The sequence below is a fragment of the Scardinius erythrophthalmus genome (assembly GCF_964197995.2).
Source record: "Scardinius erythrophthalmus genome assembly, chromosome: 7".
Classification (NCBI taxonomy): Eukaryota; Metazoa; Chordata; class Actinopteri; order Cypriniformes; family Leuciscidae; genus Scardinius; species Scardinius erythrophthalmus.
In genome coordinates this window covers 23,137,439-23,163,423 of record NC_138227.1, presented here as the reverse complement: position 1 = coordinate 23,163,423, position 25,985 = coordinate 23,137,439, and the positions used below count along the sequence as shown (strand labels likewise).

The 25,985-nt window shown below is 38.4% G+C and overlaps 2 protein-coding genes and 1 pseudogene across 3 annotated transcripts; all 3 read left to right on the top strand.

Annotated features, from left to right (window-relative positions):
* Positions 1 to 5,192: 5,192 nt before the first annotated feature.
* Positions 5,193 to 6,186, top strand: LOC308693339 (olfactory receptor 52E8-like; the record flags this gene model as incomplete). The annotated part of the gene is made up of 1 exon (XM_081370185.1): positions 5,193 to 6,186. The coding sequence occupies exon 1, from the start codon at positions 5,215 to 5,217 to the stop codon at positions 6,184 to 6,186; it is 972 nt and encodes a 323-aa protein (XP_081226311.1). The 5' UTR covers positions 5,193 to 5,214.
* Positions 6,187 to 18,701: 12,515 nt separating this feature from the next.
* LOC308693665 (olfactory receptor 52E8-like) lies at positions 18,702 to 19,685 on the top strand (the record flags this gene model as incomplete). The annotated part of the gene is made up of 1 exon (XM_081370747.1): positions 18,702 to 19,685. Exon 1 carries the CDS (start codon positions 18,705 to 18,707, stop codon positions 19,683 to 19,685), a length of 981 nt encoding a protein of 326 aa, XP_081226873.1. The 5' UTR covers positions 18,702 to 18,704.
* A 2,429-nt stretch (positions 19,686 to 22,114) lies between these two features.
* LOC308693290 (olfactory receptor 1E16-like) lies at positions 22,115 to 23,093 on the top strand (annotated as a pseudogene). Its single transcript has one exon. The product of its transcript is annotated as an olfactory receptor 1E16-like (transcript).
* The last annotated feature ends 2,892 nt before the right edge of the window (positions 23,094 to 25,985 follow it).

Sequence of the window (25,985 nt, the reverse complement as noted above, 5' to 3'; positions counted from 1 at the left end):
TTCAGTGGATTAATTGCATTTTGAGAAAAAAGTGTCATGAATTTATTGCATTTTGGGGAAAAAATAAAATAATCTGTTTTTATAATAAATCTTTGAAAATCAAAATCTGGATTTGAATTTTTTATGTTATTATAACAAAGATGCTATGTGAAAGTTTGAAACAGAAAATAGTGGTTTTCATCTCGGCACTTTCTTGGTAAAGAAAACACATTTTTACGCATATTAATCAAAATGGATTTTTCGCGTTTTGGAACCAATTTCTTCATATATAGCACGTTATTTGGCTAGAAAAATTAGCTATAGAGAGTATTTTGCTAAATATGTGTACTATATTACATAGTTCCCTTTCGTGGTCACTCCGAGTTACGTCGGATGATGACGAATGGGGTTTCGCTTAGAAAGCCTCTCACCTTCGAGTATACAAAACGAGCCAATGGCAATGAAATGCCATGGGTCTGCGGAATTTGCATAGCGTAAGTCCGCCCCACGTCGTGGGTATATAAGGAAGTACGCTGGCAACATGCAGGTATGTTTTTCGCTTCGGAGCCAAGAGTTCTCTTCACTCCTACAAGCCATTCTGAATCATCTTCATTCTATGAGACGAGCAGCTCTTCAGTGTGTTTGTGTGATGGCGCATTCCAGCGAGATTGCATTGCCTGCTGCTGTTTTGTGCAGTGATCTGCTGACAGTGAGAGTGTTTCTCCCTGGGTGCTTCAGCACTCTGCTGAGCTTTTTTCCTTTCTAAAAGAGCTGCACGCTTTTTCAAGACGGTTCGCCCGTGTATTTATTGGATGTGGGCACGTGATTCATCTGCCTAACGGTCACGAGCGCTGTTTCGCGTGTTGGGCTTAATCACGCTCGGCAGTGCTCGTGAATGAGTCATGTTTTCATTGCGGGAGCATGACCATTGCGATGTTTATAGATCGAGACTCAATGATCTCAGTGTGGGTAGAGTCCCCTCTGCCACACCCCAATCTATCTCTCTACGGTTTGCTTTCGAGGGGCGGGCATACCAGTACGCGGTTTTCCCATTCGGGCTAGCCCTGTCTCATCGCGTCTTCACGAAAGTCGTCGAGGCAGCCCTTGTTCCCCTCCGGGAACACGGGGTTCGCATCCTGAACTATCTCGATGACTGGCTGATCCTAGCTCACTCTCGAGATCAGGTTTGCGAACACAGGGACCCAGTGCTCAGGCACCTAGCTCGTCTGGGCCTTCGGGTCAACTGGGAGAAGAGCAAACTCTGCCCCGTTCAAAGGATCTCTTTCTCGGTATGGAGATCGACTCGGTCGCCATGTGCGCGCAGCTACTGCTGACTTGTCTTCGCAAGTTCGAGGGCAAGAGTGAGGTTCCACTGAAACTATTTCAGAGGCTCCTGGGGCATATGGCATCCGCAGCCACAGTAACGCTGCTCGGATTGCTTCATATGAGACCGCTTCAGCTTTGGCTTCGTGATCGAGTCCCGAGGTGGGCATGGCAACACAGCACGCTCCAAGTCCCAGTGACTTCAGCCTGCTGTCAGACCTTCACCCCGTGGACAAACCTCAGTTTTCTACGGGCTGGAGTGCCCTTAGAACGAGTTTCTCGGCATGTTGTATTAACAGATGCCTCCACCATGGGCTGGGGCACCATGTGCACTGGACATGCTGCCGTGGGCTCCTGGACAGTACCCCAGCGCCTTTGGCATGTCAATTGCCTCGAGTTGCTGGCTGTACGTCTCGCCCTGCAGCGCTTCTGTGCGTTGCTCAGGGGTCAGCACGTACTTGTCCGATCAGACAATACCGCGACAGTAGCGTACATCAACCATTAAGGTGGTGTGCGCTCCCGCCGTATGTCGCAACTCGCTCGCCACCTCCTCATATGGAGTCAGAAGCATCTGAGGTCGCTTCGAGCCATTTATATCCCGGGACACCTGAACCAGGCGGCCGACGAGCTGTCTCGGCTTCGGCCTCTCGCTGGAGAATGGAGACTCCATCCCCAGTCAGTCCAGCTGATTTGGGATCAGTTCGGGGATGCACAGGTAGATCTGTTTGCCTCCCACGACTCGTCCTGCGACCTGTATTATTCCCTGACCGAGGGCACACTCGGCACGGATGCACTGGCGCACAGCTGGCCGCGGGGCCTACGCAAGTATGCGTTTCCCCCAGTGAGCCTCCTTGCGCAGACCTTGCGCAAGATCAGGGAGGACGAGGAGCAGGTCATTTTGGTTGCCCCGTATTGGCACAATCGGACCTGGTTCTCAGAACTGGTACTCCTCGCGACAGCACCTCCCTGGCCAATTCCCCTGAGGAAGGACCTCCTTTCTCGGGGACGGGGCACCCTCGTCCCAATCTTTGGAACCTCCACGTGTGGCTCCTGGACGGGACGAGGCAGGTTTGAGTACCCTACCCTACCGGTGCTGGCTACCATCACTTCTGCTAGAGCATCGTCTACGAGACATGCCTATGCGTTGAAATGGAACCTCTTCGTCAACTGGTGTTCTATCAAGAACCCACGAAATGCCCGATCAGTGTCGTGCTTTCCTTCCTGCAAGAAGGGTTGTCTCCCTCCACCTTGAAAGTGTATGTTGCCGCTATTGCCGCACATCACGACGCAGTTGATGGTAAGTCTCTGGGAAAGCATGACCTTATCATCAGGTTCCTGAGGGGAGCGAGGAGACTGAATCCTCCTCATTCTCCCCTCGTACCCTCTTGGGACCTCTCAGTGGTTTTTACTGCCCTGCAGAGTGCTCCCTTTGAGCCTCTGCAATCAGTGGTGCTTAAGTTCCTGTCAATTAAGACAGCGCTCCTGGTTGCATTGGCCTCCATCAAGAGGGTAGGGGACCTGCAGGCATTTTCGGTTGATGAAGCGTGCCTGGAATTCGGGCCGGCTAACTCTCACGTGATCCTGAGACCCCGGCCTGGATATGTGCCCAAGGTTCCTACCACACCCTTTCAAGACCAGTTAGTGAACCTGCAAGTGCTGCCCTTGGAGGAGGCAGACCCAGCCTTGGCACTGCTCTGTCCAGTACGCGCCCTTCGTGCCTACGTAGACAGAACGCGGTTTCAGGACCTCAGACCAGCTCTTTGTCTGTTATGGTGGGAAGCTGAAGGGAAAGGCTCTCTACAAGCAAAGGTTGTCCCACTGGATAGTGGACGCCATTGCTTTGGCATACCAGCAGCAAGGTCGACCATGCCCCCTTGGTGTGACGGCCAACTTCACTCGGAGTGTGGCATCCTCTTGGGCTCTAGCGCATGGCGCCTCGCTAACAGACATTTGTAGAGCTGCAGGCTGGGCGACACCTAACACATTCGCGAGATTCTACAATCTCCGAGTGGAGCCAGTTTCTGCTCATGTACTCGCTTCAACTAGCCGGTACTAGATTCTGCTCAGGTGTCTTCGCTTGCTCGCCATTCCTCTCCACGGACGGGATACGTGCGATATTTCCTCAGGTGAGCCTAATAAGCCCTGAGTCTCCTCCAGCACTGTGACTGACGTCAACGCCAGAGTTATGCCACCGGCAGCTTTCGCGCTTGGCTAAGTGCCTCCATGTGCATGGTTCCCCCTCTGGGCAACCCCCACATGTGTATTTCCACTGTAAGCCTCTCTGAGCATGTGTTTTTCCCTTGGCAAGCCACCTTGCCACCCCTGGTGTTGAAATATTCCACCTGCGGCTGGACACCCCAGTGTTACTCCATATGCAGCCCTCTGGGTCATATGTGTTTTCCAAGTTCCCCCTTCGGGCTGGGCATAATTGCATATTTCCTCTGAGATATGCTTCCCAGTGTACCTTGGTATTCCTGTGTTAAGTAGGACTCTTTCGTCCGTGCTAGTCTCACGATAGGGAGCTCAGACTTACGCAGGGCACTGGAAGACAGCCGAGGTGGCGTGATTAGACTGGGGACCCCATTCATCGTCATCCGACGTAACTCGGAGTGACCACGAAAGGGAACGTCTCGGTTACGTATGTAACCCTCGTTCCCTGAGTAGGGAACGGAGACGTTAAGTCTCCCTGCCACTTCCACTGTACCGCTGGAACGCCGGAGTTCAGTCTCGGCTCTTCAGCGAAGAAACATACCTGCATGTTGCCAGCGTACTTCCTTATATACCCACGATGTGGGGTGGACTTACGCTATGCAAATTCCGCAGACCCATGGCATTTCATTGCCATTGGCTCGTTTTGTATACTCGAAGGTGAGAAGCTTTCTAAGCGAAACCCCATTCGTCGTCATCCGACGTAACGTCTCCGTTCCCTACTCAGGGAACGAGGGTTACATACGTAACTGAGACGTTATTATTATTTACTTATATCATTAAATTAAGTTGTTATTATAATAATAATTAAAAAAGCATTATATTCAATTATGAGTTCATTTTAACATTAAATAATACAACCAGCTGATCAAGTATGTTTGAGCATTAGGTGAGTTTTTTTTTTTTTTTTTTTTTGAGAAAAATTTACGTTTATCTTGTGTACCTAATATTCATCCAAATTAGTCAATAATTGAATTGAATTGAAATCGTGAAATTTGTGTCAAGCTATAATAAAAAACCATAGCTTACCAGAAATTGTACCATGTAAACATTGTAACATGTTGTCACTAAACCTAATAAAATTCTGTTTAGTTACTAAAATGTTTTGACAATCACAATACACTTATAATACACTTTTGTTTTTTTTGCATGCCCCAAATCCAAACGTTCGTTGTGTTGTGGCTTGTTTTCGTTGTGTTGTGACGATTTCGTTTTGTTGTGGCTTTTATTTTTTCAGACCCGTAAGTAAAGGCAACATCCATACAAACTAAGCATACTAGTTTTACATCATGCAACATACAAACATTACATCATTGTGTGGTCTGAAGGCTCCCAAGAGATGAATCAGAAGATATATCTGGATCACTAATGTGGGTATCAGTGGGCATCTTTGAGGCTTGGGAGAATAAAGACTAGTGTTGCTTGTGAGTAATTCTAAGCAATTTATAAGCAGTCAGACACTTAAGTCAGTCAGTTTGATTTGGCTCCAAAAATGTATGTATACAGGTCTGTGATTCAAATGTTTTGCCGCTTTTGTGTTTTACAGCTTTTGCAAATGTCTATTTAGGTATTTAGTTTTTATATTTATATTTTGAACACAGCTATTTGTTAAAAGACAATTTTGTGAATTCTCTAGATTTTCCTTATATCTTTGTGGTCATTTCTATTTTCAGCTTGTACAAAACACCAAACGCAAAAACTGCCATGAGTTCTGTAAATGCAAGTTTTTCCAATAATATTACCATTGTTCATCCTGAATTCTTTTTCATCATTGGACTTACAGGTATGCCGAACAGCACTTATCACTACATATTCTTATTTATCATTTATTTTATTACTATAATTGGGAACTCTATAGTCCTTCTCATTATAGCTCTTGACCAGAGCCTGCACAGTCCAAAGTATATTGGTGTGTTTAACTTGGCCTTAGCTGATATTTGTGAAACTAATGCACTGATTCCCAACATGATGAAGACTTTTCTGTTTGACTCACAGTACATCTCCTACAATGCTTGTTTGGTAAACATGTTTTTTGTGTTCTTCTTTAGTGCCATGCAGAGTCTGACTCTTGTTGTTATGGCATATGATCGTTTAATTGCAATTTGTTTGCCATTGAGATATCATGTTTTTGTGAACAATACCAATATGTGTTTACTTTTCTCAGCAATTTTTTTATTTAATTCTTTTATTGTGGCCATGATGGTGTCATTGATTACCCAAATTTCATTCTGTAGAACCAATGTAATACAGAGTTATTTTTGCGATCATGGACCAATGTTTAGGTTGGCATGTAATGACAATAGCATTAATAAAATTATGGGATTTCTCTACACATCTTTATACCTTATAGCACCACTGCTCATTATAGTCCTGTCATATCTGGGGATTTTTTGTGTTTTAAGCAAAATTACAACTTGGGAAGGACGTTTAAAAGCACTGAAGACCTGTATTTCGCACCTGTTGCTAGTAGGAATATATTTCCTCCCAATATTCTTCACATACCTTACTTCTTTATTGCTTTATAGCACTCCAAATTCCAGAATCATCAGCACATCTCTGGCATATACTGTTCCAGCAATGCTAAATCCCATAATTTATGTTTTAAATACAGCTGAAATCAGAGACATAATTCGAAAAGTGCTTAAAAACAGATCTGCACCAATTGAGAGTATTTAAAAATAAATAAAATGTTCATTCATTGATTCTATTAATCATTAGAAATGAATTACCTATATGAAGATTGCATGCTTAGACCTCACAGTGGTCTGTTTGACAGTAAAAAATATCTGTCCTTTATTTATTAATCCACATGATTCCAAATGTCTGTATTGTACTGCTTATATTCTTACTGATCCCAAGACAAAACAAATAGTAAAAAATCAACAGCAATTTAAATGAGTTTTTGTGAGCAGTTATTCATGAAACACTTGATCTAATGTATTTTAATTTATACAACAGTTCGTTCTGGTTCTCGAATCTGATGAGAGCCTTTTCCAGCCAAGCGATATTCCCTCAGTATCAGCACTGGAACCGTTTCACAGTTGGTATCACTCTGCTTGCAGCATTTCTCACAGCGAGCGTCATGGCGGACGAGCAAACAACATCATTTTACAAATAGGCCTACTGTTGTTGTGTCACGGAATGTAGTTTTAAGAGTTTTTTAAGCGAGCAGTTATTAAGTAGGTTATTTAGAGCATATTTGACAATTTGTTTAGACATTTTTGGAGATTGAGCTTCAGACCTTCAGCGCTCATGTCCTCAAAGAGAAAAGCTTTATCTAGGTGAATAATAACGGAGAAATCTCTAGGTGTGTTCGACATCTTCGGCTGGATTTAACCGATCGGCGAGAGTAGCCGCGTGCAGGCGGGGATGAGCTGCAAACGGAGACGTTAAGTCGGACACTTTCTGTTCCCGTAGTGACCGTTCACGTGGTGTTTGCATACTTTACCACAGCTGAAGTGAAATAAATGCAATATTTGCCAAATAATACACAGATGTTTCAGAGACATTTTCATTCAATACTTTATGTAGCCTACTGCTTCATACAGCATCTGTTTGAACAAAAATAAAGTTCAACATAAGCTACTATCAATGAAGTGGAGTCTATGGTTTTTAATCAGTTTTAATTTGATAAACATGAGTGTTTACTGTTCTGTACTGTACTGATTTGTGAGCTTTAGAGGAACTGAGGTGTTCGAATAAATACGAAGCACACGTGATCGTTGTCATGCGGTGAATCCGGCCAATCGTGGAACAGCTGTGTCGTCATCAGTGCTCCTGCAGCTCAGTGCAGCCGCTCTTGAGAAGAGGGGCGATCCAAGATGGCAGCCGGTGCGGTCGCAGATTCATGCAGCTGATTCAATTTTACTTTCCATCCCCTATATTTTAACTCTATTTAAACCCGGACGGATCAAATCTTTTGTTTATGCATTAGGCTATTTTCTGTTTCGTTTAGGCGGAGTAAATAGTTATTTAAGTTACTTAATTTCCTCCTTAAGTTGACGGTCGTTAACTGAACTCTTGAACGCACATGGAAACCAAGGATAGCACGATGAAACGCAAAGGAAAAAATAAGAATTCTATCTCCAAGTCGCTTATGGAAGAGATGGATTTAGAAGTTCCTGTCGCTGCTGCACACATCGAGGTAGACCATCAATATGACCAAAAAAATCCAGTTGTCACCCGGTCTGAAAGCCCAAGTCTCGAGTTCGTACGTGACTCCGACTTAGATACGCCTGTGAAACCTCAACAAAAGAAAGCTCGAGGCGAAATTTCCCTGACGGAATTGCAAGATAATGTCATCAGAGCACTGACATCCCGGATTAAAGAAAGTGCAAACGACCTCGGCAAAATGATTACCAGCAACACGGTGAGCATTGAGGGACTTAAGAAATCAATTGATTTTGTGTTTGAAGAAGTAAACGCTCTAAAAACAGACTTGAAGAGCTGCAAAACTACCACCAACTTAAACAGCACTAAACTCCACGAACTTGAGCAAAGACTGAACGATGCCGAGCGTTATCAGCGGAGATGGAACCTCCGTCTGTACGGTATTCCTGAACATTCGGAGGAGAACATAAAGCAAAAAGTGATCGGAGTCTGTGGTTCAGTTGTTCCCGACTCAAACTTTTCTTTCAAAGAGGACATAGATGTTGTGCATCGACTGGGAAAGCGGAATGAGCAGGCCAATAGACCTAGGCCAGTCATCATTCGCTTCGTAAGAAGATCTACGCGGGACCTGATCTGGCGGCAGGCCAAGCAGTCTGAATATCTGAGGAGTCACAAGCTGAGATTCACAGAAGATTTGTCTCAAGCAGATAAGTTGCTGAGGATGAAGAGGTGGCCGTTGATTGAAGCTGCTAGGAAGGAAGGAAAGCGAGCGTTCTTTGTCGGTGTGCGCGTATTCATCGATGGGAAAGAGGTGCAATCACCCACGTGAAATCAAGTGGTTTTCATCTTGCGTCATAAGTACACTTTTCCCTCTGACCTATTCTAAGCCAACTTGTAAGTTTGTGCTAAGGTTTATTACTTGCCTAATGCAAGTTAATTATGGATGAATGTTTTCTATAATTTCACAACCGGGTTTATTCTTTCTTTCTTGTATTTCAAAGGGGATGGAAGTTACTCTAAAACTGTTCCTGTTTCTTCTGTTCATATATTCATGTCGTTTTCGTTAGTTACTCTTAATGTCAGGGGTTTAAGATTTAATGTTAAACGTAAAGCTTTGTTTTTATTTGCTAAACAGCAGAAAAGTGATTTTTGTTTTTTTCAAGAAGTTCATTCAACGCCTAAAGATGTAAATTTCTGGAAAGCTCAATGGGGTAATGATGTTTGGTTTGCTCATGGGTCTGAGCGTAAAGCTGGTGTTGCAATTCTAAAAAACAAATTTTCTGGGGACATTTTATTTTCTGAGGGGGATTCCCTTGGCCATTTCACTATTTTAATTATTAAACTAGATCTGGTGTCTATAATTATTATAAATTTTTATGGGTACAATTCTAAAATTGAAAATGATGATCTACTTAAAAAGTTAGAGAGTCGTATTACACACTGTTTATCCAAATTCCCAAATTCACTTGTTATTATAGGAGGAGATTTTAATATCACCTTAGACAACTCCCTTGACCGATGGCCACCTCGTAGTGTAAATTATCATAACGCCACACTAAAGGCCTTTATGCAGAAGTTTAATGTAATAGATATTTGGAGAGAGAAATTCCCTGGTATTAATTCTTTCACATGGAATAATAAGGCATGTACCGTTATGTCTCGTATTGACTACTGGTTAACTCCGTGCAATTTACATAAAGAAGATATTTCTGTTAATATTCTTCCCACGCCATTAACCGATCATAAGGCAGTGTCTATCAACATTTCTTTACATTCCTCTCCTTCCTCCAGCTATAATAATTCTTATTGGAAGCTCAATAAGTCATTATTGGAGCATGAATTTGTTAAGGGGACCATTCGCAGTTTGATTGCACAATATTGGAAGATAGCTCAAATTAGTAATAATTATTGCACCAATTGGGAATTATTTAAATTTGAAGCTTGTAAATTTCTTAGACAATTTGGCAGTTTTTTGTCTAAAGCTAAAAAACTTGAAGAGGAGATGATCATTTCTAAAATTACATCTTTTACTCATAAATCTCCTCCAAATTTATCGGATAGTGAATATCTTGAGTTATACACGCTTCAAAGCCAATTAGATGATATTTATAAAAGGAAGGCAGAGGGGGCTTTCGTTAGATCTAGACAGAGATGGTTAGAAAAAGGTGAGCAGAATTCAGCATATTTCTTTCAATTAGAAAAATTCCATGCAAAAACAAATACAATTTTGCATTTGAATATTAATGGTACGGTAACACATGATTCTAAGGTGATTGCAGATTACTGTTCAACCTTTTATAGCACTCTTTATAAATCAGGATTTAATGAAAATTACTCCTCTGTTTTTATAGATAGTCTTACTAATTTGAAAACTATAAATGAAGTTCATAAAGAACACTGTGATAGTTCTATATGTATAAAAGAAGTCCTTCAAGCTATTGCAGAGCTTAAATTAAATAAATCCCCTGGTGTAGATGGGTTAAACTCTGAATTCTATAAAACCTTTTCAGAAGAACTTGCTCCTTTTCTTTTAAAACTTTTCTTACAGTCTATTGAATATGGTAAACTCCCGCCTACTCTGACTCAAGGCCTAATTATCTTAATTCCCAAACCAAAAAAAGACACTTTAATTCTAGACAATTGGAGACCAATTTCCCTACTTAATAATGATTATAAAATTTTAGCCTCTATATTAGCTTCTAGAATTAAGACAACTTTGGATTTCATTATCGATGATACACAGTCAGGGTTTATGAGTAATAGGCACATCTCGAATAAACTTCCTCACAAACATTTAATCACAAACAAAATCAAAGAAATTTCACTTAAACTCATTTATAAATATTACCCATGTAATCATTATCTTGTGAACAGATTTAATTGTGATATTGACAGTGTGTACATTTTGTGATCTACACGATGAATCATTTTATCATTTATTTTGGAGTTGTCCTCATACAATGTGTTTTTGGTCAGATTTCTGTTCTTTTATTAAGGCTCATGTCATGCCCAGCTTTCAACTGTGTTTTAAAAATGTATTATTTGGTTTTTTCGCTTATGACAAATCCTTTCATAAGGAATATTACTTAATTAATCTGCTGCTTCTGTTAGCGAAATTTAGTATTCATAAGAGTAAATTTGGAGGAAACAAGCCTTTATTTCTCATTTTAAGAGCAGAAATTTTACAATACCTAAACACAATATTGGGTTTGAAAAATAAGAAAGCTACAAAGTGTGTCTCAATCTGTAAACACTTTAAAATGTTTAGTTAACTTGTAAATTTGTCGCTGTTTATGCATGTTTTTTATGTTTGTTTATCTGCTTTACTCGTTGTACCCCCCTGACTGTAATTGTAATTCTTAAAACAATAAAAAAAAAAAAAAAAAAAAAAAAAAAAAAAAAGCCGCTCTTGAGAAGCTGCGCTGGCTGAGTTCTCCGGCTACTCTCGAATCGCTCTCGCAGTACTTTGATGGCATACGTCACAGTCACGTGGCGTCAGCGCTGTATCAAGTCGGACAAAATTTCTAACCAGTATGCACTGTTTCAAGTCAGCCGCTGATCAAGTCAGAGCTGCATGAAGTCCAACAAGCCTTCTGACTTAGCAGAGAATGAGTCTGGCGTGGGCTCGTCTGTTTGGTGAATAAGCACAGGAGAAAAAAGTCTCTCTCTGTAGCGTCTGAGTCACGCGGGGCCGGGGCCGGGGCCAGTGTGGGCTCACCTGTTTTTGAACGCTCAGAAACGGGAGGGCGCGAGGGGCCGGGTCGATTTCTGTACATAAGGAAGCTAGCAGCGAGCGCAGTCCTCAGTCAAGATTCTCTCTCTCCCAGCTTCCTGTTTCCCAGTGGCTTATCTGGTATCTCCACGCCAATTACTGCAACAAGACAGGTGTATGTCATTTGCACTTGACCTACTTACTAACCGCTCATCTTCCGACTCTCTCCCACTATAGACCTCGCTGAACCACGCCCCCCTCGCCACATACCCGACTCAGGCTGGGGAGCCGTCCGGAAAAGAGAAAGTTGTAAATAAAAGCTGTGTCCCAATTCAGGGGCTGCATCCTTTGAAGGCCGCGTCGTTCTGTGAACAAACACTTTTTTGCCTGTTCTGTTACACATAGGTCTACATCAAGATATATCGTAGATCAAATTGTCTGGCAATGAATAGAGATTTCAGAATCACTGTATCATGATACCATCGATATGATTGTATTGTAGTTGCAAGTATACCAGAGTCCTATGCAATTATTCTTGCCACACTAAATGCTGCAAAGTGTCCCCCTTTTTGGTGTTATGGAAATGACCACCCTAGTTGTAGTCCTTAAAAAGCAATTTCTTTAAAAGAAAATATCTCCCTTTGCTTTGAACTTTCAGCGTCGTGACTTTTCAGATGTTGTTTTTGCTCAAACAGCAACATTACACACCACTTAAAGTTAAAAATATGAAATCACAATCAACCACCCCTTTAACAAATTGTTTGAATGACTGATTCATTAAGCCTGTCAATTGCTGCCACCTACTGGCGGTTTTTCATATTTAAAGGATATAATGTCATTAAAAAAATGTCATATGTCCAATAATACAAAACATTACTCTCATAGCATTATAACTGCTGTGCATTTCATTTTCTTGCCAATGGAAACTTTTCTTAGATTTAAAGTTGGCAGAGGCCATGCGGCTATTTATTGTAAATAGATTATCATATTTTAGGTCTATTAATTAACTGTTATACACTTTATTTACATTTGTAAACATTTTCTTCATTTTTATTTAAAATTAAATGCCTCTCCGAAATTGATAAGAGATGGGTATAGGGAGAAGAAAGGGATCGGGAAAAGGGTGACTCAAACTCAGGTCATTCGCGTCAAAAGCTTAATCTGCTGTCCTTACTCTACACACCACTCTCCCACTTTACCAGATCTGGATCTTTTTTTAATTTTGTCTGACCAAACCAGATAGTGGTAGGAAGATTTTAATATGAAAAGTTTTTTTTCCTCCATAATAACTGCACTAAATTAGACGGTTAAATAGACAGCTCTAATATTTACACATGCACACGAGAATCAACTTTCTCCTGCTGCAGTCTGCTGTACTTTCTTGGATGTCTTGATAGACAGATGTCTCGTTCAATCAGCGGTCAGTATTCCATTCGCCACATATAGGCTACCTACTTTTTCCGTTTTGTCTGACTTGTGTTTTCCGACTTGCTATTTTGTTTTCAGATTTGTTATTATGTTTTCTGATTTGTTATTTTGTTTTCCTATTTGTCGTTGTGTTTTCTGATTCGTTATTTTGTTTTCGGAATTGCTGTTGAGTTTTCTAACTTGTTAATTTGTTTTTAGTCTTTCCATTGTGTTTATAATTTGTTGTTTTGTTTTTGGATTTGTTATTTTGTTTTCGGAATTGTGATTTGTTTTGCACTTGTCGGCCACCATAGAAATCCTTGTGAAAGGATTGACCAGAGAAATCCTTCCTCTCGCTAAATTCCAGATTGCGCGATTCCTTGTGAGAATTTCGCCATTTCATTAACGTGACCTGCCAGAACTGACGCTACGCTTGATTTCATTGTTTTGTTTACCCTTTGTTTAATGTTTTTCTTAAATCTAGTTGAATTGTTGTGGTATGTTTTTGGTTCTTCTTTGTGGTCTTGGTTTGTTTTATTTTCTTTATTCTTTTTTCTACATTTTTTGAAACAACATTGCTGCCAACCAGGTTATTATTTCAACAATAATATCTGTGGAGAAGAGTCGTATCTGTCATTTTAATAAAGTGTTAACCTTTTGTACTCATAGTTCATTTATTTAAAATGCCTGTGTTAAAATATCATTGTTAGGGTCCCCCTTCCCGGAAAAGTGGGGGTGGCGTAGTCAATTTGGTCGACATTTCTAACAGCCATATACTTGAGGTCACATAAGCAAAAAAAAACAAAACAGAAAATGCATTTTTGTCAAAGACTATGGGCCCTTTCATACACCCGGTGCAATGCAGCACCAGGCGCGACACAAGTGTTTTTTGCTAGTTTCAGCCTGAAGCAGTTATCATTTTCACGTCCTGCGCCATGCATTTGTGCCCATTTGTGCGCCAATGGGCAGGCTGGTCTGAAAATGAGTGTTCAGGCGCATTGTTGGCGCGTTGCTATTTTGAGGCAACTGAAATATACTGCGCCATTGACCAGCTGAAACCTGATCTAAAGTCAATGGCGCAATATTTTTGTTGTTATTTAAAGAGTGCGCTAGTAATGTGCGCCTATAGCTGGGTCCACAACACACTTAAACTCTGCTTGTTACACACACAGGGATGTGCAGTAGCACACAAACTAGCCAAATATTAAAACTAAAAGGATTACAATGTAAAAGATTAATATTGTATGGTGGAATCTGGCTTGTTCCATAGATGGTCTGCTTGTACGCTTTAACCTCGCGCACGAGCATATCCGTTTGCCCTCTGGAGACGAGTTCAGTCTTTCCGCTTGCAAATTACCCCATGAAAATAGCGAATCTGCCAAGGCACGAGCCCAACTGGCTTTTAAAGAGAATGGGAAATTATACTGATTGTTTTTTTGCACATTACAACCAAAACACACCCATTACTCATTAAGAGAATAGGGACAACCCTTTTAGACCATGCGCTGGGTGCACCGACCATTTTTCCCGTCGTTAAACTAGCAAAAGTGGATTTGGACACGCCCTAAGTGCACTTTAGACCATGTACTTAGATCGTTAAAAGAGGGCCCTATATCTGGAATGGATTCAGAACTGTGATCAAAACATAGATAGAGTAGACCGAGTCCATCAACACCCCCAAAGCTTGCACAGTCCTATACCACTTACTGGGTCGACATTTTATTTAGTAACATTGGACAGTTTTGATTTATAAGCTGATTAATATTGATGATCACATTATTTTACATATGCATCTGCTTACATATGTGATCGCTTGTTTCTGCATCTTCTTCACATATCTTTTGATCAGGAGATTCAGTACTCTTTCAGAAGATATGTCATGGCGCCCCCTACCATATAACTTTGAAAACACGGAAAGCCAGAAATTTCCGTCAATGGCGGGGAAAGAGTTAAGGTTCTATACAGAACCTTTCCTTCATAGAGTGTAGTGTTTCACTGTCTGTGCAGGGGTTTTCAAACCTGTCCTGAGCTGTGTCCAAATTCAGGGGCTGCATGGACGAAGCGGCCATTCAAGGATGCACTGAGACTAGTTTCAGTGGACGGTACAACCGATTGCGTCACCACAGCGTGACGAAGGTTGTCCCAATTCAAAGGCTCCTTCGAAGGCTCCTTAAAATGCAGCCACAAATGCGACCTTCGTTTGCTGTGAAATGAAGGATACAACAGATGGATATACCCAAAAGTCATTGCCTGCCAGTGACGACAAAATTTTAGAGAAATTGCCATATTACACTTTTAAATGTAAGTATTGGGTTTCAATTTACTCAAATAATCTTATGATACAAATGAAACAACACAATAAATATTCAAATGTTGACTTCATATGTTACCAACATGCGATTTTATATAGTTCTTCTCTTTAGTATGTACATAAATGGACCAAGGTGTACATTTTTAGATAGGTTTTCAACCCTGTTTTGTTTTAAGGCAGTTGAATATAACTTTAAAAAGTCCAGTACAAACATTACTGTGCTCATCAATGGCAGCTGTCAGTTCCTAGGCGACAAAAACAGACTGTCCCATTGAACAACTCTCGGGACGCAGTTAGTAACAAAATAACTTATGAAAAACTGGCTTTTTACACATGGATATTAGATTTTGATATTAGGTTTTTAAAAAACTAAGAACAGTATAGAAACACTAATAAAAATGGTCTTATACATCAGGGATAGGCAACGTTAGTCCTGGAGGGCCTTCATAGAAACATTCATTCATAATTGCATTCAAGGTTTTGCATGTTAAAATATTTTTATGGTTAGATTTTTGAGGATGTGAGTTAATTTAATTTATTCTTCCCTCTTTCTGAAAACATATTAGCGGCGACATGACAAATGTACAGAATTTATTTTTCATTTACAAATTTTAACATATAACAAAAATAAATAATGTATAAATCGTTTTTGTTTCATCTACAAATTTTAATTTATATTGAAAATATATACATTTTTCTTTAATCTCTCAAGAAGAGAAAACAGTCTGTCCATTCTCTCCCTGCTCTCCTGTCCCCCTGTCTCTCTCTCTCTGAAACCTCATGTCCTCCCTAATTAGCTTGATCAGCTCATCCTCATGGCCTCTTTTTCTCTTGGCTGGTGCTGGTTCCTCTTCACCTTGGTTTTCACCTCTGAACTTGGCCCTGGTGTGTCCTTAGGAATGGAGGCAATAAGGACAGGGGGGTGGTTGGAATGAAAGTGTCACAGGTTTACCTGGTGACTCTATAAACTTGGACTTACAAACATACACCCATTTCACTGGTACTGTGCATTGCCTGCAAAATTAACATCTGTGTCACATCAGGAAGGTGTTATGGAGTTTTTGTTTTGTTCAGTTTAAAGTTTGTTGCTGCTGTGTTTTGTTATAGTTTTCAACTTTTTATAGTTTTTCTTAAAGTTTGTCATTATTTTCCCAAAAGAACAGAATGCCAGAACACACAATAATTCATATGATTTACATTTATTTTTCCACAAACCTTATTGAAGTTAAACTTCCCGGTTCACACTCTGTACAACCAAACCCATAATCTTCAGGTTAAACTGCTTTTTAAAGCAACAGCCACATCACCTCCTGCCATTTAATTTGTTGTTAAACTCTTTCTCTGTTAATGGTTGTTGTAATAGCTGTTTGGAAGGTTTAAATGTTGTGTTGGGTGTTTATATTGTTTAATTTGATTGTTACAAACTTTTTAGTTTGTGTCTGTGGTTGGTATGCCCTGTAGGTGGGGCTTCAGCCTATAAATAGGCTTGCAGGTTATAAGGAATTCAGTTCTGATTGTGGACTCAGAGAAACCTCATACTGAGCAGTGTTGTGAACTTGGGCCATTTGGTTTAGCCAAAATGAGCACTAGGGATGGGCAAATGAAGCCTCATGAAGCATTGAGGCTTTCCCCTGAATGTTTCAGGAAAAGATTCGAAGCATAAAGAGTGTCGAAAACAGCGCCATCTTGTGGCAGGTCAAATTTATAGCAGCCATGTTTATGAGCAGCTAATGGCGCTTTTCCACTGCATGGTACGGCTCGGTTCGGCTCGGTAAGGTTCGACTCGGTGCGGAACGGTTCGGCTCGCTTCGCTTTTCCACTGCTTGATACGACTCGACTCGTTACGGCACGGTTCGACTCGCTTTAGCTCGTTTGCATTTCGTTTGCCGTACCGTACCGTACCATGCAGTGGAAATGCGCCAAAGCGTGCCGTACCGAACCGAGCCGTACCGTACCATGCAGTGGAAAAGCGCCATAAGTGTGCAGGGCCGTTGTTTTATCCATTAGGCACAAATAAAAGCCTGACAACGCTAAATATTCAGTTTTCTGATAATATAATTCACATATTAAAGTGTGGCAATAAATTAAATGTAAAAATTATATTAATACTAATTATAAAAATACCAACAGAGTTGCTTGATGCAAGTAAATGTTGGTCTAGTTATTTTATGGTTTCTGTGCTGTGTGTCAGAATATAGGATCATGTAGCATAGGCTATAGGCTTGTTTATAAAAAATAAAATGAAAAATGTTAGTGAATGGACTTCCTGGAAAACCTGTAGAGTAGTGGTCTGGGTTCAAACATTCCGACACGCAAAGTGTGCCATCCACGTGTCTGGAAAGAAAGTGAGGCTTCGTTTTTCGTTGATCGCGTGTTTCTCTGAAAACAATACGCGCTCCAGCGCAGAGCTTCATTTTAGAGCAAATTGCGCTGCGTACTTGATACGACCTTTGAAGCTTCAGTGTCAAATGTAACATCACTAATTTTCTTACAGCATGTAATTTTCCTTTTCCACTCCAACTGGTTTGCCTGCCTACAGAAAGACTATTGCCTTATCTACTGGTTGTCTTATTGTTGTGGGCTTTGTACAGGGTGAGGGCTAATTGCTATAATACACAAGATAACCTAGTGGAAATATTACAAATGGGTCATTGCCTTACCTCCAAGCCACCCTGGCCGAGTTTTTGGCCCTGGTAAATAAATTAATAAACTCAGCCGTCTGCTCCTTGCTCCCTAAAACAAAACGAAATGTTAGACCAAGATTTGCCTCAGACCACCTAATAAATAAAGTCGCACAGTGGTAACGCTGGGGTTAAATTCACGTTTTTAAGAAGGAAAGACTCCTGCCTTTTAACACTTGTTCTGCTTGCTATTTGAGTAAATTAAATACTTATATTTATAAGGGTATTGCTCGCTGCCACAGAGGAACTATCACCAGCCATTAAAAAAAAATTAAAAATAATCCTGTCAAAAAAAATAATTTATAATTCTATCCTTCGCGGCTTGAAGAAAGAAGGACAGCCCATTCAAAGGACCCTTAGAATGGGGACAGCTTCCATCGATAAAGACAGCTTCCATCGACAAAATCCCAGATAAAGAAAATTGATAATGTCACACTATAAGTATCAGGACACACAAAAGACTAAGTTCATCTTTAAATGACTGTAATAATGATGGTGCTCAAATGAGAACACAAAGGGGAGTTGTAGTAGAGATTGTTTCCAGGCTAAAACATCTATTCAAAATACTGTTGTGGCAGGAAAAACATTTGATACACAACATACAAGGATTACGTCATAGTGTTCAAAGCTCATCTAAGCTCTCGAGATGAATCAGATGATATGGGCAGCCAATTATCTTTTCAGCATGAGAAAATAAGGATGAGCACTGGATTTACAGCTGTATATTTAAAAGCAGCTCACAAACATTCAGACAGTCACTGTTTGCTCTGACTCTAAAGCTTTGTTTATTTATCCAGGTTTGTGATTCAAATGTTATTTATAGGCATGTTCCCAGTATTTATAGGCATGTTCCCAGTATTTGAAAATAGCTATTAGATGTGTGAAATGACAATTTTGTGATTTCTCAAAAAAATTTTTGTGTAATAGTAATTTCTATTTTCAGCTTTTGCAAAACATCAAACTCAAAGCTGCCATGAGCTCTGTAAATGCAAGTTATTCAAAGAATATCTCCATTGTTCATCCTCAATACTTTTTTATCATTGGACTTTCAGGTATACCATATAGCACTTATTTCTATATATTTTTATTTATGATTTATTTTATTACTATAATTGGGAACACTATAGTCCTTCTCATTATAGCTCTTGACCGGAGCCTGCATAGTCCAAAGTACATTGGTGTGTTTAACTTGGCCTTGGCTGATATTGGTGAAACTAATGCACTGATTCCTAACATGATGAAGACTTTTCTGTTTGACTCACAGTACATCTCCTACAATGCTTGTTTAGCAAACATGTTTTTTGTCTTCTTCTTCAGTAGTTTGCAAAGTGTCACTCTTGTTGTTCTGGCATATGATCGGTTCATTGCAATTTGTTTGCCATTAAGATATCATGCAATTGTGAACAATACCAGTATGGTTTTAGTTTTTCCAGCAATATGGGCATTTAATTCTTCTATGGTAACCTTGATGGTGTCTTTGATCACCCGACTTTCAATTTGTGAATCCAATGTAATTCAGAGTTATTTTTGTGATCATGGGCCAGTGTATAGGTTGGCATGTAATGACTATAACATTAATAAGTCTGTGGGATTTGTTATCACATCTTTATACCTTATAGCACCAATGATCATTATATTCCTGTCATATCTGGGCATTTTTCTTGCTTTAAGCAAAATTACAACTTGGGAAAGTCGTTTAAGAGCACTGAAGACCTGTGTTTCTCACCTGTTGTTAGTAGGGATTTATTTCTTCCCAATATGCTTCACATACCTTGCACAACTCTTGCTTGCTCTCACTCCCAATGCCAGAGTCATCAGCACATCTCTGGCATATGTTGTTCCACCAATGCTAAATCCCATCATTTATGTTTTAAACACAGCTGAAATCAAAAACTTATTGCGAAAAATTCTTACCAACAGACCTGCACCAATTAGAGAGAAGATTTCGAAATGACTTTAATTATTTTTTGCATTTTTTATTTTTAATATATAAAAGTATAATCAGCACTGGGACTGAATGTATGTGTTGGTGGACAGCAGTAATATGCTATTTAATTATTTATTTATGAATCAAGCTGTTTTCAAGTATGTGTATGTACTGCTTGGTCTTACTGACCCCAAGACAAAACAAACTTGAAAATGAAAAATATTTTATAAAGCAAATTGTGAACAATTATTGCTGTGTTCACTTATTTCATGTTTCTCTAATGTTTCAGCCACCAAAATGTTATGAACTTTTTTTTTCATCTTTTACTGTTAGTAGTGGGTCAATTCAAATAAATGTGTTTTGTTGCTGTTGTTGTTGTTTTGTTGCAAAACCATCTGAATACAAATTTGACATAAATGATATTTCACTAAATAAAATAACATTATTTCTTAATATTTTAATATTTGAATTTGTAATCAAGGTCCATTTTTACATGAGAGGTTTATTTTACTAAACTGATTGCTGATATCATTACCAATTGTGAAAATATAGATAAATTAATTTACACAAAATTATTTAATGATTCCATTGTATTTTTTTTTTTTTTTTTAAATAAAATGTCATGCTGACACAAGTAGCACTTTAGTAGTAGTGATTTATTCTGTAAATCCAAAGGTCTGCAGCTTTCATTCTAGCATAACAATGAAAATGTACTTAGAAATACTAAAATTAAAAATACTTTAATGTTAATTTCAATATTTTAATATTAATTTAAAATACTTAGAAATTAAAATAGTGTAAAATACATACTAGTTCCAAAAATATCTGTTTATCAAAATCAATATCACACCACAATGAATATTTTCCAAGCGTTGGTCATTTGCAGGGTCCACTTCATTGGAATTGTCCGCACACACAATGGAGACTAAGACTAAGACTAAGTTCATCTTTAACACTAGAAGTGCCAGAATTCCATAACTACTAGAACTGCCGCAAGCGGTCATTTTGACCGCTATATTCCAAACTCTATATCTTTAATGATAAATACCCAATTGAGAGATGAATGCATTTATTGTATTAATATGTCTTTAAAAAACAAAACAACACCAAACTGTACATTTAAACAAGTTTAATTATACATTTATAAATAAATAATATCCGTAGATGTCCTGAACAAAATGACGGAGTAGCCCATATTTGTTTACACAGTTCGATCGCGTCCGCACCCGCCGACACACACACACGCACACACTCACACACACATCAACCATATTCCAGTATTGCAGTCTTGACATTGCAGCCTGTTCATTATAGCCACAATAAAATATAATAATAAAATAATCAACCTAACATATAAAAATTCCACTGCTCTGTTTGTAGCCTATAGCCTACAATTCGTACCATTTTGCGCATGTGAAGAGGATGATTTTTTCCGTCGATATTGGAACGTGAGTGAAGTACAAAGCCTATAATAAAGAAATAGTTCACCATCCAAATACATCGCAAATGTTGAAACATTTTGATTCTAATTAGAAAGTTACGTGAGCCTAACGCCGCTTACTTTCACTTTCGCTTATAACGCATTTCATTTTGGCTTGTTTATAGTTATTTTTTTCATTCTTGTTCTGTTCTGAATATCATTACATTTAAATGATTTGTTGTTGAATATGTTTAGTGTATTTTTAACCACATTTTATTGTTGTGTATATTGGTATAGCCTATAATAATTCCGCGAAATTCCGTGCGGTCAATATGACCGTCTATGGCCGAAATAGGTAAATATGTTCATTTGTTTTTTTTGCCTTATGTGTAATTTATATGAAAAACATTTTAAATGAAAATACAGACACTTTTAGGAAAAGTCAGGTAGGCTACCAGCAGGATTGTATTTATTTTTTCAACGAAGTTATTGGAGATATAAAATTCAAAACGGTCAAAATGACCGCCATGGCCGTTCTAGTGTTAAATGACTGTAATAATGATGGTGCTCAAATGAGAACACAAAGGGGAGTTGTAGTAGAGATTGTTTTCAGGCTAAAACATCTATTCAAAATACTGTTGTGGCAGGAAAAACATTTGATACACAACCTACAAGGATTACGTCATAGTGTTCAAAGCTCATCTAAGCTCTCGAGATGAATCAGATGATATGGGCAGCCAATTATCTTTTCAGCATGAGAAAATAAGGATGAGCACTGGATTTACAGCTGTATATTCAAAAGCAGCTCACAAACATTCAGACAGTCACTGTTTACTCTGACTCTAAAGCTTTGTTTATTTATCCAGGTTTGTGATTCAAATGTTATGCAGCAAATTTATAGGCATGTTCCCAGTATTTGAAAAATAGCTATTAAATGTGTGAAATGACAATTTTGTGATTTCTCAAAAATGTTCTTATGTAATTTTCTTATAGTAATTTCTATTTTCAGCTTTTGCAAAACATCAAACTCAAAGCTGCCATGAGCTCTGTAAATGCAAGTTATTCAAAGAATATCTCCATTGTTCATCCTAAATACTTTTTCATCATTGGACTAACAGGTATACCATATAGCACTTATTTTATTTTTATTTATGATTTATTTTATTACTATAATTGGGAACACTATAGTCCTTCTCATTATAGCTCTTGACCGGAGCCTGCATAGTCCAAAGTACATTGGTGTGTTTAACTTGGCCTTAACTGATATTGGTGAAACTAATGCACTGATTCCTAACATGATGAAGACTTTTCTGTCTGACTCACAGTACATCTCCTACAATGCTTGTTTAGCAAACATGTTTTTTGTCTTCTTCTTCAGTAGTTTGCAAAGTGTCACTCTTGTTGTTCTGGCATATGATCGGTTCATTGCAATTTGTTTGCCATTAAGATATCATGCAATTGTGAACAATACCAGTATGGTTTTAGTTTTTCCAGCAATATGGGCATTTAATTCTTCTATGGTAACCTTGATGGTGTCTTTGATCACCCGACTTTCAATTTGTGAATCCAATGTAATTCAGAGTTATTTTTGTGATCATGGGCCAGTGTATAGGTTGGCATGTAATGACTATAACATTAATAAGTCTGTGGGATTTGTTATCACATCTTTATACCTTATAGCACCAATGATCATTCTATTCCTGTCATATCTGGGCATTTTTCTTGCTTTAAGCAAAATTACAACTTGGGAAAGTCGTTTAAGAGCGCTGAAGACCTGTGTTTCTCACCTGTTGTTAGTAGGGATTTATTTCTTCCCAATATGCTTCACATACCTTGCACAACTCTTGCTTGCTCTCACTCCCAATGCCAGAGTCATCAGCACATCTCTGGCATATGTTGTTCCACCAATGCTAAATCCCATCATTTATGTTTTAAACACAGCTGAAATCAAAAACTTATTGCGAAAAATTCTTACCAACAGAAATGCACCAATTAGAGAGAAGATTTCGAAATGACTTTAATTATTTTTTGCATTTTTTATTTTTAATATATAAAAGTATAATCATACAAATTTGACACAAATGATATTTGACTAAATAAAATAACATTATTTCTTAATATTTTAATCTTTGAATTTGTAATCAAGGTCCATTTTTACATGAGAGGTTTATTTTACTAAACTGATTGCTGATATCATTACCAATTGTGAAAATATAGATAAATTAATTTACACAAAATTATTTAATGATTCCATTGTATTTTTTTTTTTAAATAAAATGTCATGCTGACACAAGTAGCACTTTAGTAGTAGTTATTTATTCTGTAAATCCAAAGGTCTGCAGCTTTCATTCTATTACAGTAATATTTTTATATTAATATTTGTGTACTGTACGTACAGTAAGGGGGATATAGTTAAAATTTCACCTGTAGTAAGTCAGCCTGGTCACTAGAGAATAACTACAACCTTTGAAACATGAAAAAACACTTTAGGTGGATTATAGTAATATTTTCATATTAATATTTGTGTACTGTACGTACAGTAAGGGAGGTATGGTCAAAATTTGACCTGTAGTAAGTCAGTCTGGTCACTAGGGAATATTACAACCTTTGAAATATGAAAAAAAAAAAACTTTAGGTGAATTACAGTAATATTTTCATATTAATATTTGTTTACTGTACTTACAGTAAGGGAGGTATAGTTAAAATTTAACCTGTAGTAAGTCAGTCTGGTCACTAGGGAATTACTACAACTTTTGAAATATGAAAAAAAAAAACACTTTAAGTGAATTACAAAAATATTTTCATATTAATATTTGTGTACTGTACTTACAGTAAGGGAGGTATAGTTAAAATTTCACCTGTAGTAAGTCAGCCTGGTCACTAGAGAATTACTACAACCTTTGAAACATGAAAAAACACTTTAGGTGGATTACAGTAATATTTTCATATTAATATTTGTGTACTGCTCGTACAGTAAGGGAGGTATGGTCAAAATTTGACCTGTAGTAAGTCAGTCAGGTCACTAGGGAATTACTACAACATTTGAAACATGAAAAAAAAAACTTTAAGTGAATTACAGTAATATTTTCATATCAATATTTGTGTACTGTACGTACAGTAAGGGAGGTATGGTCAAAATGCGACCTGTAGTAAGTCAGTCTGTTCACTAGGGAATTACTATAGCCTTTGAAACATGAAAAAACACTTTAGGTGAATTACAGTAATATTTTTATATTAATATTTGTGTACTGTACGTACAGAAAGGGAGGTATGGTCAAAATTTTATCTGTAGTAAGTCCGTCAGGTCACAAGATAATTACTACAACCTTTGAAACATGAAAAAAACACTTTAGGTGAATTACAGTAATGTTTTCATATCAATATTTGTGTACTGTATGTACAGTAAGGGAGGTATTGTGAACATTTGACCTGTAGTAAGTCAGTCAGGTCACTAGGGAATTACTACAACCTTTGAAACATGAAAAAACACTTTAGGTGAATTACAGTAATATTTTCATATAAATGTTTGTGTACTGTACGCACAGAAAGGGAGATATGGTCAAGATGTCACCTGTAGTAAGTCAGTCTGGTCTCTAGGAATGTACTACAACCTTTGAAACATGAAATAAACACTTTAGGTGAATTACAGTAATATTTTCATATCAATATTTGTGTACTGTACGTACAGTAAGGGAGGTATGGTCAAAATTCGACCTGTAGTAAGTCAGTCTGTTCACTAGGGAATTACTACAGCCTTTGAAACATGAAAAAAAAAAAACACTTTAGGTGAATTACAGTAATATTTTTATATTAATATTTGTGTACTGTACGGAACGGTCCTCATACAGAAAGGGAGGTATGGTCAAAATTTTATCTGTAGTAAGTCAGTCTGGTCACTAGGGAATTACTACAACATTTGAAACATGAAAAAACACATTAGGTGAATTACAGTAATATTTTCGTATCAATATTTGTGTGTACTGTACATACAGTAAGGGAGGTATAGTTAAAATTTCACTTGTAGTAAGTCAGTCAGGTCACTAGGGAATTACTACAACCTTTGAAACATGAAAAAACACTTTAGGTGAATTACAGTAATATTTTCATAGAAATGTTTGTGTACTGTACGCACAGAAAGGGAGATATGGTCAAAATGTCACCTGTAGTAAGTCAGTCTGGTCTCTAGGAATGTACTACAACCTTTGAAACATGAAATAAACACTTTAGGTGACTTACAGTAATATTTTCATATTAATATTTGTGTACTGTACTTACAGTAAGGGAGGTATAGTTAAAATGTCACCTGTAGTAAGTCAGTCAGGTCTCTAGGTATGTACTACAACCTTTGAAACATGAAAAAACACTTTAGGTGAATTACAGTAATATTTTCATATTAATATTTGTGTACTGTACGTACAGTAAGGGAGGTATGGTCAAAATTTGACCTGTAGTAAGTCAGTCAGGTCACTAGGGAATTACTACAACCATTGAAACATGAAAAAACATTGTAAGTGAATTACTTTAATTTGATTCTAAAAATATTTCTGTACTGTACATACAGTAAGCCAGGTGGCAAAACCTCATATGTAGTAAGCCAGAGTCGTCACTTGGAACATCTAGAACCTTTGAAACACGAAAAAACATTAATTATTGGACTTCGGTTTGCACTGTGAGCTGAATTTGCAGACGGTCCCTAAAGCAGCCTATGAATATGCAGCGAATATCGAACCTAAAACTAACTCTACCCCGCTACATAAGTGTATTTTCATCTTCTCTCCAGGAACAGGTTCAGCACGTCAGGCGAGTGCTCCAGAGGCTGTTAGAGAATGGGCTTTTTGTCAAGGTGGAGAAATGCGTTTTCCATGTACAGTCAGTTTCCTACTTGGGGTACATTGTCTCGTCCGAGG